Below are 18,302 nucleotides of genomic sequence, written 5' to 3' on the forward strand. Positions count from 1 at the left end.
AGTGTGAACACATCTCTCTTTGTGCCTTTTTCATTAATGCCTGCAATTGCCACTGCTCAAATTGCTCTGTATCGCTGAGATTATTTCATACGATTTGCATAAGCCATGTGTTTATGAAAACTGAATGGATGAATTGAATATTTGTCATGCAGAAGAAGGGCAAGTGCAGGTCTTTCCGTCAAAGTACAGGCAATCGGTAGTTGTGTGGCCGCCTGGAGTCTCAAATTAAACTGAGAGAGGAAATCAGATTGACTGTGTCTGATTAAGGTGGCCATGTCTATGCAGAGCAAGGGAAATCATCTGTGTTCCTCGGTGGCATTGATGTTGACTTTGTGCAGTGTATGCTAATGTCTCTTCTAAAGGTAGACAAGGTCAAGAGCAGCACATGATAATGACATCAGTGACAGAGCATCTGTGCTACATGTTAAGTGAGAACAAATGGCTTTTTTCCGCATTTTACTGGTATGTATTGCTTACTATGTGGTCTTTTAATTTGCCTTTCATACATGCATCAGGACCCAAGCTCCTTTCAACAATAATGTTCCCAGACCAAAGAGGGAGTGATAATGAAACGTTCAAACTTTAATCAATTTACTCTATTGCAAATTATTTACTACTAATGGTTCATTCAACAATTGTGGTGGCAATATGTATGTATACAAAACACATTCATTAGTTATATATTATTATATTATATATATATAAAATATTTCATTTATATTTAAGTACTGAATGCCACAATGTATTTAACAATGATTAACATAAAGCTAAGCAGTATTCATTTTGTTGACAAATATTTGTCATATTTTTGTCAACGACTTTTTCACTGACGAAAACGAGACGATAACTAAATAAAACCAGTTTGTGATGACAAACTATACGAAGATTATATTGACTAACAGGATCTATTGACTTTTTCGTCAATGAATAAGTATGAGATGAAAATGTTAGGGAGGGATTATTTGGGTAGAGATTCTATCACAATGAGTCTGCGTGGCAGAGAGGTTAGATGCGCACATTTGAATGGTAACGTAATGATCTACCCAGAGAGTTAATAGCATACAACTGCTGCATGTATTATAAAACGTTTAAAAAAGCCAACATATGTGAGAAAGAGAAAAACAGACATGTATAAATTCTCACATTTTATGTTAAGGAAAACAAGACCTTTTGTCCAGTTCTCTTTTTGCATCTCATCTTACTTCAAAGGACGATCTGCCTGTTTTGGCGAGTATTCGTTTAAACAGTCGGTTATGTCTTAAAGGCACAGTACGTAAGTTTCGCCACTAGAGGCTACTTATTCAAAACAATAACAAAGGCGTAGCTTGATGACACCGTGAATGAGCATCAAGGGAGTTGTCGTCTTCACCTTCACAGCAGATGGAAAGCAATTCGATGGGACTCATATTCATGGATAAGCTAATGTATTAAAGGGATACTCCACTTTTTTTGGAAATAGGCTCATTTTACAACTCCCCCAGAGTTAAACTGTTGAGTTTTACCGTTTTTGAATCCATTCAGCCGATCTCCGGTTCTGGCGGTACCACTTTTAGCATAGCTTAGCATATTTAATTGAAGTGGACAAGACCATTAGCAGTTCTCAAACAAAAATCACCAAAGAGTTTCGATATTTTTCCTATTTAAAACTTGACTCTTCTGTAGTTACATCGTGCACTAAGACCGACGGAAAATGTAAAGTTGCGATTTTCTAGGCTGATATGGCTAGGAACTATACTCTCATTCCTGCGTAATAATCAAGAAACTTTACTGCCGTACCATGAGTGCAGCAGGCGTAATGATATGACGCAGCGCCTGAAAATAGTTCCGTTGTGTTGACGGAAGGTGGCCTATTTTCAAGCGCTGCATCATATCATTACGCCTGCTGCACTCATGGTACGGCAGTAAAGTTTCTTGATTATTACGCAGGAATGAGAGTATAGTTCCTAGCCATATCAGCCTAGAAAATCGCAACTTTACATTTTCCGTCGGTCTTAGTGCACGATGTAACTACAGAAGAGTCAAGTTTTAAATAGGAAAAATATCGAAACTCTTTGGTCATTTTTTTATGAGAAATGCTAATGGTCTTGTCCACTTCAATGATGTATGCTAAGCTATGCTAAAAGTGGTACCGCCAGAACCGGAGATCGGCTGAATGGATTCAAAAACGGTAAAACTCAACAGTTTAACTCTGAGGGAGTTGTAAAATGAGCCTATTTCCAAAAATAGTGGAGTATCCCTTTAACGCTTTATTAACGTTACTGCTGTATGAAGCAGAGCCTGGGACATTTTGCGTTGCTGTTTTCATTATGTTTTGCCGCAGTCGGTCGCTGCCGCTTCTTTCGTTTTGTTGTTTATTTATTTTACGATTAAAGTTACGTTTACGTTACGTGTTCTTCCCTGAACTTGAACTTTGTTGCAGTTACGTTTGATCACTTAAATTAACATTATTTTATTTCATTCTAATAAAATAGCTGAATTACTACTCATACAGGTCACTTTATGTGACAAATTAAAAATGTGGGGTAACTTGGTCAAAACAATCATACTAAAAATACATTTGAGTGTGTTGAAAGTTATGTTATAACATTACTGTTGTGTTGTGTTAATAACTCTGTGTGTTAGCTTGTTGATTTGTATGAGACACTTGTTGCACATTGCAGTATGCTAGATCGATATTAGAATATCATATTAATAAAAGCTGGATGACTTGTGTTGCTAAATGGCATGCAGTTCATTTTAAAATATATTGTATGGTGGAGAAAATGCTGCATTACTGGTACTACAAATATAGCTCTTTCTGATTATGCTATGTTAGCCACTTGGCAAAATAATGTTGTCTCTGAGGCATGGTACAAACATGTTACTCGCAGTAAATCAAGAAAACAAGAGATTCAAACAAGAAGACTAACCTGATAAAGGTATCCAAACAGTTGCTCGCCTGTCTAATATAACATATTAAAGCTTCTTTGGTGTTTCGATGGCTTATACGGTACTAAAACCGGAAACCGAGGGTAACACAGATATTACGTTATTGACAGGCGACGCAATGACACAGGCTTCTACACTGGTTAAAATGGCTGATTTCTCTGAATTTAAACATTATTGAAAACATTTGGATTAATGCAAGTACAAAGTCATCAAAACATAACATTGTTCTAGTGGGATTTGGATTTTAAAAGTGACAGTAGCTTAATCCTGCTGCTGTCTGGGTCCTTAATGTTAATTCAAACAACAAAAGACAGAGAAAATCACTCACTGCTCTTGACTGAATAACTTTAGTAGCTTTAATAAGGGTTTATACATGGAAGACTATGCACTGTTATTTTACATTTGATTACTTTATTCAATGTCTGTAGGTAGTTTTTCTTACCTGAATACTACTGTTAGACCTACTTGAAAAACTTAAAGCACTGTCAATTTAAATTGCATCTTTGTCCTTTTGTATGTATTTGTTTCTTACTTTTTATTTACTTACTGACTGATTTAGTCGACTAAGACTAGACTAATACAATTCAGATGACTAAAACTAAATGGCATTTTAATCAAAATTCTATGACTAAAATTAAACCACAATTTGTTGTAAAACAAACACTGAAGCTAACTGGTAGTACAACATACCATCCAAAGGTTTGGGGGCTTTCTGGAGGTCTTTCAAAAACACAGTACAACTAAAGTAATATTTTCAAATATTCTTACAATTTAAAATAATGTTTTTCTAGTTTTCTATTTTTATATATTTTAACATTAAAATATATGTCATTTATTCATGATTTTAAAAAGCAAGAGTGGAGAAGAAAGAAAGAAGAAACAAGAGACAATGTCAGAGAAGGAGGGAATAAAAAGGGGAGACTAGAGAGTAAAAGCAGAAAGAGAAAGAAAGTGAGAGAGAAATATATGGGTGAGACGGGTAACGGATGCCCCATCGTGCTCCAGGGCGGGAGTGAGAATTTTATGTGTCCCTCTTTCTGCTTTCGCTGCAAAAACAAACTGCTGGGTCACAAAGATAAAGGAGATTTTTTTGGTAAATGGTGAAAATGTTGAAATAAATGACCCGACTGGAGCTGCGTGTAATTACTGTGGCCCAGAGAGTAACAATCTATCACAGTGGTGAGGGGGTGACAGAGTGCTAAGGGGTTAGTCAAAGGAGATAGCCTCTGACTAACTACTGGACCCCAGCAATCGATACTTTCCTGATGTTGTTCCCTGGGAGAGAGCGAGACAGAAAGAAGGAGAGGGGGAGAAAAGGCCTTAAAAACTTCCCAAATGGCTTTTCATTCAAATATTGATCAGGGCCTCCTATCGTGACCTTGCTTTGTCACGGCAGTATACTTTCTTAAGGGCATTTGAAACTCATAAATCTGAGTTGTTACAGAGGAAAAGTGCACATGGTGCTGTGTGTAATGGCTCTTGCTGCAGCAGAGGCCCGTTCAGTACTTTATGTAGGGACATTCCATTATAAGGTCTCCTCAGAGATGACGATGATGGGAAGGGCTGAGGGACAGATTAGAGCCCCTGAGTGTCCAGCATCACTGTCTCAATAGCCAACAATTCTGGTTAATACACACAAGCATGCTGGCACAGCAGATTTTTTTTCACTCCTGAATATTTAATCGAAAAATATATTTTTACAGATATGCATTCCTTTGAATTGCAAGGACACCTAAAATGAGTGGATGTCAAAGTATTATACAGTAATCGTAAAATAGCCTGGACAATATTATCAGCACACTAGATATTTAGTAGCACAACTTTTAGACGACAGATCTGTAATTAAGAGCTTCCCGTTTATGTTATGTTTCATTGTGTTTCCCCTGTGACCTAATTTTCCTGTGTGTTTGATTTAGTCATTAGATTCACCTGTTGCCCATCTATTAGCTCATTAGTTCATTTTGTTAGCTTTGTGTATTTATACCCAGTGTTCTCCCTCATTCTCTGTCTGTTCTCGTCTATGTTATGTGTTAGTGGATTTTTCCTGTCTGATCTCCAGAGTTTGTCTTTAAATACCATTATTACTATTCTCCTTCGTCTTCGTGAGTTTTACACTACCAACCCGTGACACCAGTAGCTATCAATGACATTCCTAGACCTTTCTACTGGCATTTAGTTTGGTCAAAGACTGATTAAGGCAGAGACAGTCCACTCATACATATATGAATGAAAGAAATTCAAACACTCCATATGGCAGCTATAAGAATGTAAGCCTGTACTTGCATGGCTGAAAATGGGCATTACAAATACGGTTGTCAAGTGAACTAATTTGCCTTAAAGCAGAGACTGGTAAGCTATGGCACATGTGCCAACATTGGCTCGTGGAGGTGTATGCCACTTATATTCGTGACGCAGATCAAGTCTGCAATGCTGTACTTTCAGTTAACCACATTGTCCCGCTGCACAATTTTCAGAACAAGTAGGTGCTGTTAATAGTATATTCAACTTAATATCAAGGGTCCCTAATATCCCAAACACAATGACAGTGATGTGCAAACTACCACATTCAGTGGAGTGGGTCATATTGGCTATTTAAAATCTAATTTAAACCTGAAAATAAACAAACTTTTAAAAAGTAAAAAAAATTCTAAAAAAATATTACGAAAAATGAATACAAAATACTATTTTTTTAAAAACACTATTTTTCTGTTACTAACTAAATAAAGTTTGTGATGTATCATGTTATGCTTGGATAACATGGATTATCAGGTTTCAGCTATGACGTTTCTTATATATTACATTTCTTCAGATTTGAAAGAAAAAAAAATAGAGTGTGAATCATTTTCATATTAAAAACAATTTTAATATTCGTAAATATCCCAAAAATGATAGTAATTATAATCATTGAGAAGTACAAGAGTACTTTGGACACTGGTTCACAAAATGATGCTAAACGGCAGGGGCCGGATTCTCAAATCTTTGAAATTCATAACAAAAAATTCAAAGTTCGTAAGAATTCCTGAAAAAATCATTAAATAGTTCTCAAATGTTTTCTTAAGAACATATTTATTTATTTATTATTTTCATAAGAAGCAAATGACTGGTTTTGGGGTTATCTGATCGTATGTTGGTTCTTGCCGAAGACTAACTTATGAACTCCATAAGTAAACAAGAAAAACACCTAAAGGCCATCTTGTTGCACTGCCTGCAGACTAATAATAATAATAATAATCATACAGACTTTTTTTTGTAACGACTAGCTTGACAGGAGTTCAGCACTCTGCATTGTTTCACGCATACTAATAATCATTGTTTACATGATCGATCATTGGTGTCACTACAGAGTACTCTTGCACATCCCTAGTAATAGTAAAATGTATAATACTGATATGTAGGTAGCTAGTGTTATATTGTAATGTTTAATTACAACTATTAATTTGAAACAACCCAATAAATTCATTAAAAATCTTACCTTCGTGGATTTAAGATAAGTTAGAGGTTATCCTAACTATTAAGAAGCCATTTAAGATGGTTTTAAAGAAGAATTTGTGTCTAAACAATCTTAAGAAAAAAAGATGAGTTAGAAGGAATTTTATTCTTAAGAATGTTTTGTGAATCTGGCCTTAGTATGTATAACTAGCTTAACCAGCAAGAATAACTTTGTCAACCTATACTTGACCAAAAAAGATCATACTGGTTGACTAGTTGGCTATGATTCACTGGTGAACTGCAATGACTTGATAGACTAGCACTAACCAGCAGCGTAAAATAGCACTACTTCTTCATTTCCAGTGGAACACTGATGTGACTGCTAAACTCTGGGAATTCTGGAGTATGTGGAGTGTCATGCTAACATATGGACAACATCAGCGCTACGGGAGCCGTTAATATGTCCTTCTTTGACACTTTGTTACTATTTCTTACAGTCTGGGCCACTGTTGTGTATAAACAGACAGAGCTAAATGTTTTCATTAGGACATATTTTAATCCATTTCCATAACGCCAAAGAGGAGAGCTAGTAGAAGCCATTTTCACATCATTTATGTGATATATCCCGAGGAATCTGTAGCTGTCAAACCTTTACATGCTCTCTGGAGATTTACAGATATACTGGGAAGACATTGCAAGCTGTCAAGCTTAAGGCATGGAAATGGCGCCAAAACATTGGCTTAGAAAAGCTCTGCATGTGAAAAACTTGCATGTGTTAAGAGTCGCACACAGATGATAGATATTCTACATAGCTAATCCATGTTTACAGCTAACATCTCACATAAGAGGTTGTATGTCTAGGCGTATCATGCCAGTTTTGTTTGAAAGGGTTTCAGGTTCCTTCGGAAGAAAGACTAATTTGTTTCCATCATAGATGAGGAAGGGAGGATAAGAAGGGAGAAAAGAGAGTGGAACAGCTGCTCTCTCTCTCTCTATCTGGCCCACAGTCATGTGGGATGTTTGTACATGGCTTCTCAAGTGTTTATAGCCAAACCGAGCCATTAATGGTACTTGTTAAACAGCTTATGAAGAAATGTAAATAAAAGCAGGACATGTATATGTTATGACATACTGTAATCTGCTAAGCATTTTGCCTTATCTTTGCCAGGACCACGCAGGCCAAGTTGATAAAATCATTTATAGTTTGTCACCAGGACTCTCTGTAGATTATTTATTGTGGAAGATACTGGCTTGTCAAATTCTCTCATGATACTCTGAATTCCGCTTGTATAACACATTTTCTGTGTTTAAGGAAGAGTTCACCTAAAAATGAAATTTCAAATTACCCTCAAGTTGTCAAACCCACATTCATCTAGCATGGAACACAAAATTTTGAAGTATGCACCATGTTTGGATGGGATGGATGGGATGGATTGGATGGATTGGATGGAAATGGACGGATGGAAATATTTATGAACACTGCACAGCTTTATACATACACTTATAATCCACATATTCAAGAACATGCATTGGTTCATTAAAAACTGATCTGAGCCCTATGAACCCAGGTACATGCACTTACTCTTGTCTTGACTAAATGCAGTTGAAGAGAAAGTGATGGTCAGACAAAACTGAGGCTAAAAATGAAACTAACAGGGTACTCGAGATCACTCTGCTCTGATGTACACACACAGTCTATTTCTACAAAGAACCAGTGCATTTAGCATCCATTTCCTTCTTTGTATAGCTCTGGTAACATTAGGAAGTAAACAGAGGAAATAATAAGACTTTACTGAGCGTCCTGATCCGATCTTTGGAAGACAGGGCAAGAGTATAATCACAGTAAAATATACCCGGCAGCACTATTACTCTACTACAGCTGCCTTAAGCATATACTGGTAAAGAGATTGAACTTCTAAAAGGCCCAATAAACCAGGACAAATGCAGTTGTAAAATGTTTGTACTCTTAGTGGGTGGGAACAAACAGTGTGTCATGCATTCGGGACCGAGATATTATGGAAGATACATCAAATGGGATGAAACCATGCTGCAGCTGTAGCATATGACATTGCAGCATGACATTCTGTACTTCATCTAAAACTATTTTAAATAATAATGAGTATTATACTTGCAGTTTATATATAACATTAAATGGCAAAATGGAATATTTCTATACTGAAGTAAAAAAGTACCATTTAAACCTGTTACCATTTACAAAGCATTTCAATGAAGGGAATTAAATAAAAAAATTAAAAATTAAAAAGAGAAATGCTGAAAAGTCACACCACCTGCAGTAAAGTATACTTTCCTTTACAAAGTTACACAGAATGTTTACTGAAGTATCGTGGGACTCTGAAGGGTGGAGTAATAACTGATGAAAATTCAGCTTTGCCACCAAAGGAATAAATTACATTTAAAATGTTTTAATATTGAAAATGCCAACTCTGAATCTATATATTGTAATCATTATGATCACAACTTGTAATAATTGTTTTAATGAGATTATTTTTTCATGCCTAAATGAATACATGTTAGCATTTTTGACATATGGACATTACTACTTTGACACACTCACCTCTGATAACCGATTACTATTAATTGTACTGTAGAAACATGCATTTTTCTGTAAAGCTGCTAGGAAATATGTATTGTGAAAAGCACTGTACAAATAAATGTAAATTGAATTGAAATTGTAATAATATTTTACAATACTACTATTTTTACTGTATTTTTGATCAATACAATTAGAGGCATTAGTAAGCAGAAATACTTATTTTCAAAAAAAATATCTTACCAAACCCAAAACTTTTGTACAGTAGTTTATATTAATCATTTTGATTCATTCAAATCATTAATCTGCATTTAATGTAATTATTTTTTAAATTATAGTTTGATTTTTTTTTTTATTATTGATTGACAGACCTGATTTAGTGCTCAGAAATAAAATCTCATTAAACACGTTAAAAATGTTGTGTTGCTTAATATTTTTGTGGAAACTGTGATTCTTAAATGGATAGAAAGCATTTACTGAGAACATACTGACCGCCAAAACAGTAGTGTACAGTCGTTTTTGAATGGTAGTGCATTACAATATTTACTGAGAAAATCCTCTAAATGAACATAATTCAAATACATTATTCTGGCAAACAAGTGAAACATTGCAGACATTATAAAAATGGCTTTAAAAGTAAATTCTGATTCAACTTCCAGGTAAAAAACACCTTCAGCTGGGACCCAATCAGAATCCTGACCAACTCAGTTGAGATGCTTTGGCATTTACACCAGGTGCAGGTTTGTGTCCAGATGAAACAATCATTAAGTTAAGACGACATTAATTGTATATGGTATATATAATATAGTCTCCACTGTTACATAATAGTAATTAGAGATAACCATGTTTAGAATAAAAGGTTGAGTAAATTCACCCAATATCACACTGATTCTCCTCTCTTTTTAGCGTGTATCTTCTGTAAAATGTGATTCGTGGATGAAAGCCAGAGCGCGGCGGGCAACTTGCGTGATGGCGTGTGGTGGGAGAGAGGTGACGGAGTGCTTGTGTAGTTTTGGCGAGCAGGACAGCAGGGTGCTTTCATAGCAGCCTGAGCATCATTAACCAGTAGGGATGATGTATGACTTGCATTACCTATACACCAAATGTAATGACATTAATGAAGCATCTCAAACAGCACCAAATGAGAACCTAAGGTTTGTGTGCGTGTGTGAGAGAGAGAGAGAGAGAGAGAGAGAGAGAGAGAGAGAGAGAGAGAGAGAGAGAGAGAGAGAGAGAGAGAGAGAGAGAGAGAGAGAGAGAGAGAGAGAGAGAGAGAGAGAGAGAGAGAGAGAGAGAGAGAGAGAGAGAGAGAGAGAGAGAGAGAGAGAGAAGAACCTGTATATGATTAAAGGGGTGGTCACACTACACATTTTGTACCATTGACTTCCATTCATACGCATGCAAATGCGTCAGACAGGAAACGCAAGCGAATGTGAAAAGTTTCGCATTTCACTGCATTCCAAAGCTCAAGTTTGGTGAACTCTGGCCTGCGAATTCGCATCACGTGAAGAATTAAAAGCTGAATTAAAAGAACGCCATTTTGCCGTTTAGTCGAGTAGATTGTATATGTTGTACATTTTGAGTGTATTACTATTATATGTTGAATACTATTATACCATTATATATTGAATTCATGTTTATAAAAAATATGCTTTTCAAAGCAGCTTTACAGTGATAACAGGAAATGAATGCAACAAAGATTGTTTTGGCTGTACGGCAGCTCTAGAAGAAAGTCATTGTCAAGTTTAAGTAAGTTTTTAATTGATTCATTTCTGTTGTAAAAATCTTTAGTTATTAACTTAGGGGCCGCTTACACGACACTGTTTTCAACTGAAAACAGAAAACTTTTAATGCGTTCAGGGGCCGGTTTCACAAAGCTATTTTAGACCGGTCTATAGTGTTAGACAAGTCTAAAATTTGCTCATAGACTAGTCTAATGCAAGTTAGACTGTTTCACAAAGATAAGACTGACTTAATTTAGACCAAAAAAATTAGACACCTTACCCCCAGGCTAACTTAGGTCTAAGACTCTGTTACCTTGGCAACCAGCAGTAACAATCAGTTACTTTACAAACAGCCAAAAGATAAAGGAAAATGGCTCATAATTTGTGGTTTGCTGACAACGTTATAGAGCCATGAGAAGAAGGGAAAGGGTTTTTAGGGACCGCAGTAACCTACTTGTACCATGTTTTTGTATCTTTTCTGTACGTCTTGAACACTCCGCTCAAAGGTCGGATTAACGCTGTTAACTGTTGTAGCAATCTTTTTCCAAATGAAACATTTGTTCTTGTTACTACATTCTCCGCTAAATTTCCCAAGTAAAATGTCCTTGTGACTGTTATACTCCTCCAAACAACACATATTTTCCGCTGGGGTAAACTGCACTGAGCGGTTGAATGCGCTTACTCGATGTTTTTTGTTTTGAAAAGTGTCTTATTTTACCCAGAATGCATTGCAGTGTAGTCCTACTTAAGATAGTCAGAGTCTTAAGTGCTTTGTGCAACGGTCTGATTTAGATGTCTATCTGAAGTCTGACTATCTACTTTATCTAAGCCATAGTCAAAGTCTATCTTTGTGAAACCGGCCCCTGGTTGTGACCTCATATCACAACCGCTGTCGTGTCCGAAGAAATTTTGCATGCTCAAAGTCTAGTTTGACCACGGCTTGAGAGGGCAGAATCATGTTGCATGTGATAGAATTCAGCACTCCCATGAGAACACGATTATTTGTGTTCATGGGACAGAGAGAATGAGGAAGAGAAGTAGAATTTTCCTTAATATTATATATTTAATATAGTGGTCCTCAAATGGTTTTGTTTCAGGACTCAAAATTTGGACATCAAGTGTTGGCCCAACACTACCATTTTTTTTTCATACAAAATGTCAGACATAAAATCTATTAATACATTAATGAATGAACTGCATAGGCCAAACAATATGCCAAATTACTAACATTTACCAAATGACAGCTACATTTGGTGATAGAAACCAAATATATAATTTAATAGTCTTTAACATCAACAATGAAATCAGAAATGGCCCAATCATGTTATACTAGCTCTAGAGTTACAGATTCAATGAAGGTTTTAACTAAGAAAGATGCTGAATAACTTTTGTTGTTTTGCAAAAATCTCTTGCATTGTTAAAAATGTGTGTTAAAAAACCTTACCTAAAAATATATAAATAGCCACACAGTTTGCCATTTTACCTAGAGTATCTGCTGAGCAAACAAGCCTTTGTGAGCATGTTACAGTGTCCATGCGTTCCTCTGCTCTTGATGGGCTAGGCATGAAATGACAAAGCACAGGATAAAATAGTAATGCTAATATTGATAGTTTGTCCATTACAGGTCAGCTAACTGTCCTCCGGAACAGTTACAAAGCTGTTAGTTTCGATTTCACAAGGCCGATCAATACGTGGGCATACTGTTTCAATTTTGCCTGCATTGATTTTCTCTGTAACACCACAACCCTGCCGCATTCATCTCTTTGAAAGAAGGGAAGATTTTATTTACTGAAGAAAAATTGGAGCGCACATCACAAAGGTTTCTGCCGGCGTGGGCTCCTGACACAGAAAAGATGGATGTCCCCAGGCAGGGGTGCCTCCAGCCCCGAGGAGCTCCATTAGAGATCACTGGAGCTGCTACTGGAAATGACTCGCATTAGAGGAGGAGAGAGAAAGAATGAGAGCGAGAGAGAGGGTGTGATGGTGGGAAAAGATGAGAAAGGAAAGTGAGAAAAAAGATAAAGAGAGAGTGTGAAAGAAAGAAGAGAATAAGCAGGAATCCCCAAAATAACTGCCGCTTTTCAACAAATGCTCAGGAAATGTGGCACAAAATAGAGGAAGTTTTATATTCTATATGAAGTTCCCCATTTGTGCAACCCATGTATTTAATGTGTACATTGTTAAAAGCACTAATTGTTGAGGTTGTTATCTTCAGGCAAAATGTATCAAATTAAAATAAATGAAATACTGGGGAGCAAATGTTGGTTTGTCATTACTGACCCACTTCTCTTTACTATAAAGTACAGAAAAATAATATTCGTACAATAACTTGGATAACAGGGTTGAAAAGTTTGATGAATGCAGAAAACACCACAATTTGTGTAAAAACTAAGAAAATGATGTTACTTCTTGGGTGCATTAATGTTAATAAAAATCATATGGATAATGCTGTCACAGGATTGTACACAGCTAAACTATGCATTCTCTAATTGTTTGAGAGAAAAAAGAGACACCTAAGTTTACCTTATTTGTTGAAAAGTGTCAACTATTAAACCATAGATTGTGCTTCATATCTGTGAGTTTGTGATAAACACTGCAGAAATGTTCCCTTCCTTCACGCTGTCTATTCTGTATTTCATTTGCTTCTATCTTCCTCATCTTCTCCCTGACAGTGTTTGAGGGCGTGGAACTGCTCTGAGCGCAGTAGCAGAGCGAATTTCCATGCTACATTAGTCCTACTATCAGAATGCAATGAAGGAGAATATGAGAGGAAGACTCATCTGTCCTGCGAGACTCCCACACCCACTCCTCCTCCTCTTCCTCTTCTCGATCATCTTTCTTTCGGCCAGCCACTTTACTGGTGTGTCATCTACATGAGAGATCATCTGTCTTTTGACCCAAATAAACATGACCACAAGAAAAAGAAAAAAAGAGAGGGAGGGAGAGAGCGGAATGACAGGCGGCCAAAAGAAAGAAAAAAAATGAATGCTGTCAGCAGCCTCATTTGTGGGCACCATGTTCATTTTGTCTGGTTTTGGCAGACGCTAGCGCCACATGTTCACCTGCGTCACTAGACAAGAGGGAGGTAATAGATGGACAGGTGGATGCAGCTGTCTGTCAATCTGAGATCCAATCAAAAAAGAAGGACTAGGGACAGTGCAGAATGGGACCGTCCCAGATCAGCAAGTGGAATTTATGTGTGTGTGTTGGTTGGTATATATGTGCCTATTCCTTTGTTTGCCGAAGTGCAAAGCCCCTTGGACCTCTCTGACAATGCCTCCACGAACGAGAGAGGGAGGGAGCATGTGAGGAATGAGAGCAGGAGAGAGAGAAAATCACCTAACACCTCAACTCTCCTGAGGACGGGGCTGCTGTAAGCTGGATATTAAGACACAAATTGCATTCAGGCGGGTCAGTAGGTGTCAGATGATATTAGATGCCTGCCATGAGGAAACAACAACTACCATCAGCCAGGGAGGAAAATAATATTTTCATTTTCAGCCTTTTATTGAATGGAAACTTTGGGGAATACGTCTTTATAGGGGGGAGCTAGCGGGCTTGCAAATTTAACACTCCCAACAAAAGGGCGTAATCATGGCAGCTGAGTGCCCTTTGAGGGATCTGATTTCATTTTCATGAAGGTGAAAAACAAGATTTCGCTCTGTCTATGTGTGTGTGTGTGTGTGTGTGTGTGTGTGTTGTCTCAACGCTTCAATGCCGTTGTTTTCTTTTGTTATCTATAACAGTGAAAGTGTGTCATTTCTAATGGTTTTTCAGCAAAACCAATACAAACAAGTGGCGATCTCTAAATATGGTAAACTTTGGTGTCCCATGACTTTAAAAAAAGCATTAGAAGCACAAATCCTATGGCTTTATTGCGGGAACTAATTAATAATATACTCTAGCAGAATATCATCTGAATTTGGCCTGTTCTTCCAAAGCCTTGATATTCTTGACATCCTGTATCCAACAACTAATATTACACCGCATCATCATTTTGACAATCTGTGGAAATGATATTTAATTTATTGCTGTAAAAATTTGGAAAAAGTTTATTCATTTAAAAAAAATGTATCTGTATTCTAAATCTTGCATATAAGTTTTTTATTTGTTGCAAAAACGAAAAAAAAAATTAACATCTGCTTCGAAATGCTAGCTCCCCCCCTCCCTAATTTTGCAACCCTGTTATCCATTGGAGATTCTTTTTTTTTTTTTGCAAACATTGTGTAATTCTGGTGATTATTCAATGTTAATCACAATAAATATTTAACAGTTTTAATCACTATTTTTACCCTTTTTGTGGTAATTTCCAAGTGAATTACTCCCCCCCCCCCCCCCCCCCCCCACCACCTTTAGAAACCATGATAGGAACAGAAATTAACCAAATGTAGACGTGCAGCTGCAAGTTGCATTGTGTGTGTGTGTGTGTGTGTGCCTTCTTTTACTTCCAGATGTTGTTCTCTCTTCTGTAGTTACCGATCCCCAGCTCTCCAGCATTTTTGCCCATGACCTTCTGGGTAATTGAGCAGAAGTATTGATGTAACAGCAGGGTCTGATTGTGATTTATTAAACACACTCTGAGACTGTGCCAGCGTCACCATGCGCCCATCGCATGCTATTACAAAAGTCATCAATAGCCAAGCTACATAAAGGCTAGTAGTAATGGGGAGAGAGCCAAGAGAGAGAACAGAGCACTCTGCCATTATATGACTGCAGAATACTGAGGAAAGAACAGAGAGAGAGAGAGAGAGAGAGAGAGAGAGAGAGAGAGAGAGAGAGAGAGAGAGAGAGAGAGAGAGAGAGAGAGAGAGAGAGAGAGAGAGAGAGAGAGAGAGAGAGAGAGAGAGAGAGAGAGCACAGAATCTCAGTACAACAAACCGCAGACAGGTCTCCAAATCTCCAGAGAACACATTTTGTTAGGAACACAAAAGGACAAAAAAGAAAAAAAGAAAGAAAGAAAGAAAGAAACTGACCTAAAGAGCCAATGAGCTTCTCAGGCAGCAAACTGGTTTAGAGAAAACCAGTGCATGTCGGCATCATTAACAGATATTTCTGTGTTTACAGAAATAAATATGGCTCCTTATGTTTCCTTCAGTAATGGCCAGGTAAAATACGCTGGCTTTCATCCCATTCCAACAGCAATGCATCATACACAGAAACTGAAGCAATAAGACATAACCCAGGCTCAGAACCATGACTGTAGGACTCCATTAGAGCCCATAATGGGCGGAAACATAGGTTTAGCCTATCATGAGAGAGGTAAATACTACAAGGTCTAATGATTATGGATGATTTGGTGTGGGGTACAGTAGGATGCAGGTATACTATAAAACAGAGGTGAGCTGAAAAAAAGGAAAGAAAAACGACACGCCCATTACAGACCAAAGTCTGTTCAATGACTTTTTGGTGCATGCACAAAAAAAAAGGATATATAACGATATATTGACAATAACAGTGACACCTTAACGCTGTTTGATATCCGTTATAAAACGAGAAAAGTAGTAGTAGTAGTTTTTTGGATTCCGTAAAAAAGTCTGCATGAATAGCAAATTAACAGCACATCCTTTTTGTGAGCTTCTGTATCGTTATGTTCTGCTTTCCTACAGTCAATTTGAGTGTGATTTATTGGCCAAAAAGAGACAACAAAAAATAAACAAAGTTAAAGATGACTATGTCTGATAGCATTATTTATTTATTTATTAAAATTGTCTATAGATATCATAATAATATCATTAGTGTGAATTCTTTTGACCATGATAATTGCATAGCGAAAATCTGATATAGTGACAGCCCTAGCGCTGACTGAAATCAGCAGTTCCAATCTGATTAGTTGGCTTTACTCCAAGTTCTGATAAGGAAGTCAGTCCGGTTGGAAAGTCATGTTAATCAGTGTGATATAAATATGCTTTTGAGGAAAAACTAATCACTAGGTCATGGGTGGTCTACATTGGTAATCTATTTCAGATAATCCCACCCCGAAACAGCAGGTAAAAACTGTGTTTGTCAAAAGTCAAAAAGTGTGCTTGTCCATAATAAGCTGCAATGACTTGCAACTAAAAGTCAAGCTAGACAAATCTAGTTTCATATACTTCTGTAGAATTACAAGTGTAATTTAAAGACAATGAAGAGAAAGGTTGGGAATAAATATGTATAAAGTGGTGGAAGTTTAAACATCCGAAGTGAGCACACAGAAAGCCATGTCTCAGACAGTGTGAATACTCTTCTCTCACCGATGTAATTTTCAGTTAGAACACACATTAAACACAGCAGGATTTTGAATCGCAGACAGGTCCAGATATTTAGCATGCCAAATATCTCACGGGTGTCGGCGACGTATCATCGATTCTCTCAGATTGCGTCTTTGATAATGTACACTGCGTGATTGTCACTCGCGTGAACAAGCACCGATTTGCCTCCGATTTCGGGTTTTGTCTGCGATTTCGCAAAATCTGTCGGTGAGTGAAAATTGGGGCTAAAATCGTGCAGAGTGAACATAGCATTAAATGTGAATGTAAACTAAACAGTTAGGAAAGAAAACGCATGTGTACAGTATCAGTATATTGGATCCGTGCATTATTCTTAAAGTGACAGCATCCTAATAATCCTGCTGTTGTTTGTGAATTTTGAAATTTTGGTGTCATAACTTTCATGGTCGGTAAAACATATGGCAAAAAGATAGTTTTAGGCCCTGTATATACAGTATATTCACAACTTTATTGATTCGCCTGGACCCGATGACAATGCAGTGCTGAAGTGTCAACAATCCTCTCCCTATGGAGGATCCCTTTCCCACTCTACAGATAAAGCGTTGTGAATTTCGGTTCGCGTACCCCGAAGTGATAAAATAAAACAAAATTCTGTATCAAAATTTATAGGCAAGACAAATAGTTTGTTTAGGCATGGGTTGTATGGAATTACAAACCTGCGCACATATTTTCAAAAGCACATAACTATAGAATCAATTCTGAATGCCGTCAGCGTTCACAGGTTCACGTTTAAAGTCTGATCATTTCGACGGAGGTGAATCAATCAAAATTAACTTTAGCTGGAAATAACATTATTCAAAAACCGCTATAAAGCCAAAAATTACATTTTAATGTTTAAATTATAACATATAATTATAACTATAACATATAATTATAACATATAATTAAATTATATGTTTATCTCTGTAAAGCTGCTTTGAAACAATCCATTGTTAAAAGCGCTATATAAATGAAGATGACTTGACTTTAGTCTTCTTTATCTCAAAAATGAAGTAAACGCTATAGTGTCATCAAAGCTGTTAGAAGAAAATTTGGTTCATCACAGTTAAATGACTGAGATTGTACCTGAAAGCAGAGCATCCCCAAGCACCGTGCTTGTCTGTGAGGATGTTTACAATCTTCTGTATGAGCTGGGTGGACGTGACGTGATCCCGGTACTTGGCGGCCCGGATCAGGTGATCGCACATCTTCTCCTCATCACGTTTCTCAGCGGCATACTGAGCACATTGAGACTGCAGACAGAAGAAAACAGCCCTTGTGAGTCATCACGCTCTTATATGCATTCAGTCTTTTTATCAATGAACATATTAAACCTTTAATTCAAATTATGTAGCCTTCTTTAAAAGCTACTATACATGTACAGTATAACACCTTTCACATACAAACATACAAAAGTTACTTGGA

The 18,302-nt window shown here is 37.0% G+C and overlaps 1 protein-coding gene across 2 annotated transcripts in view; it reads right to left on the reverse strand.

Annotated features, from left to right (window-relative positions):
- lrba (LPS responsive beige-like anchor protein) overlaps positions 1-18,302 on the reverse strand; it is a 268,042-nt gene that overhangs the window by 113,594 nt on the left and 136,146 nt on the right. For both annotated transcript variants that reach the window (XM_056265070.1, XM_056265069.1), the window contains exon 36: positions 17,964-18,130. In XM_056265070.1, the coding sequence (XP_056121045.1) occupies positions 17,964-18,130 (167 nt within the window). The remainder of the gene's footprint in view (positions 1-17,963; positions 18,131-18,302) is intronic.

Source organism: Rhinichthys klamathensis, unplaced genomic scaffold (genome assembly GCF_029890125.1).
Source record: "Rhinichthys klamathensis goyatoka isolate OS25496 unplaced genomic scaffold, OSU_Roscu_1.1 h1tg000229l_1, whole genome shotgun sequence".
Lineage (NCBI taxonomy): Eukaryota > Metazoa > Chordata > Actinopteri > Cypriniformes > Leuciscidae > Rhinichthys > Rhinichthys klamathensis.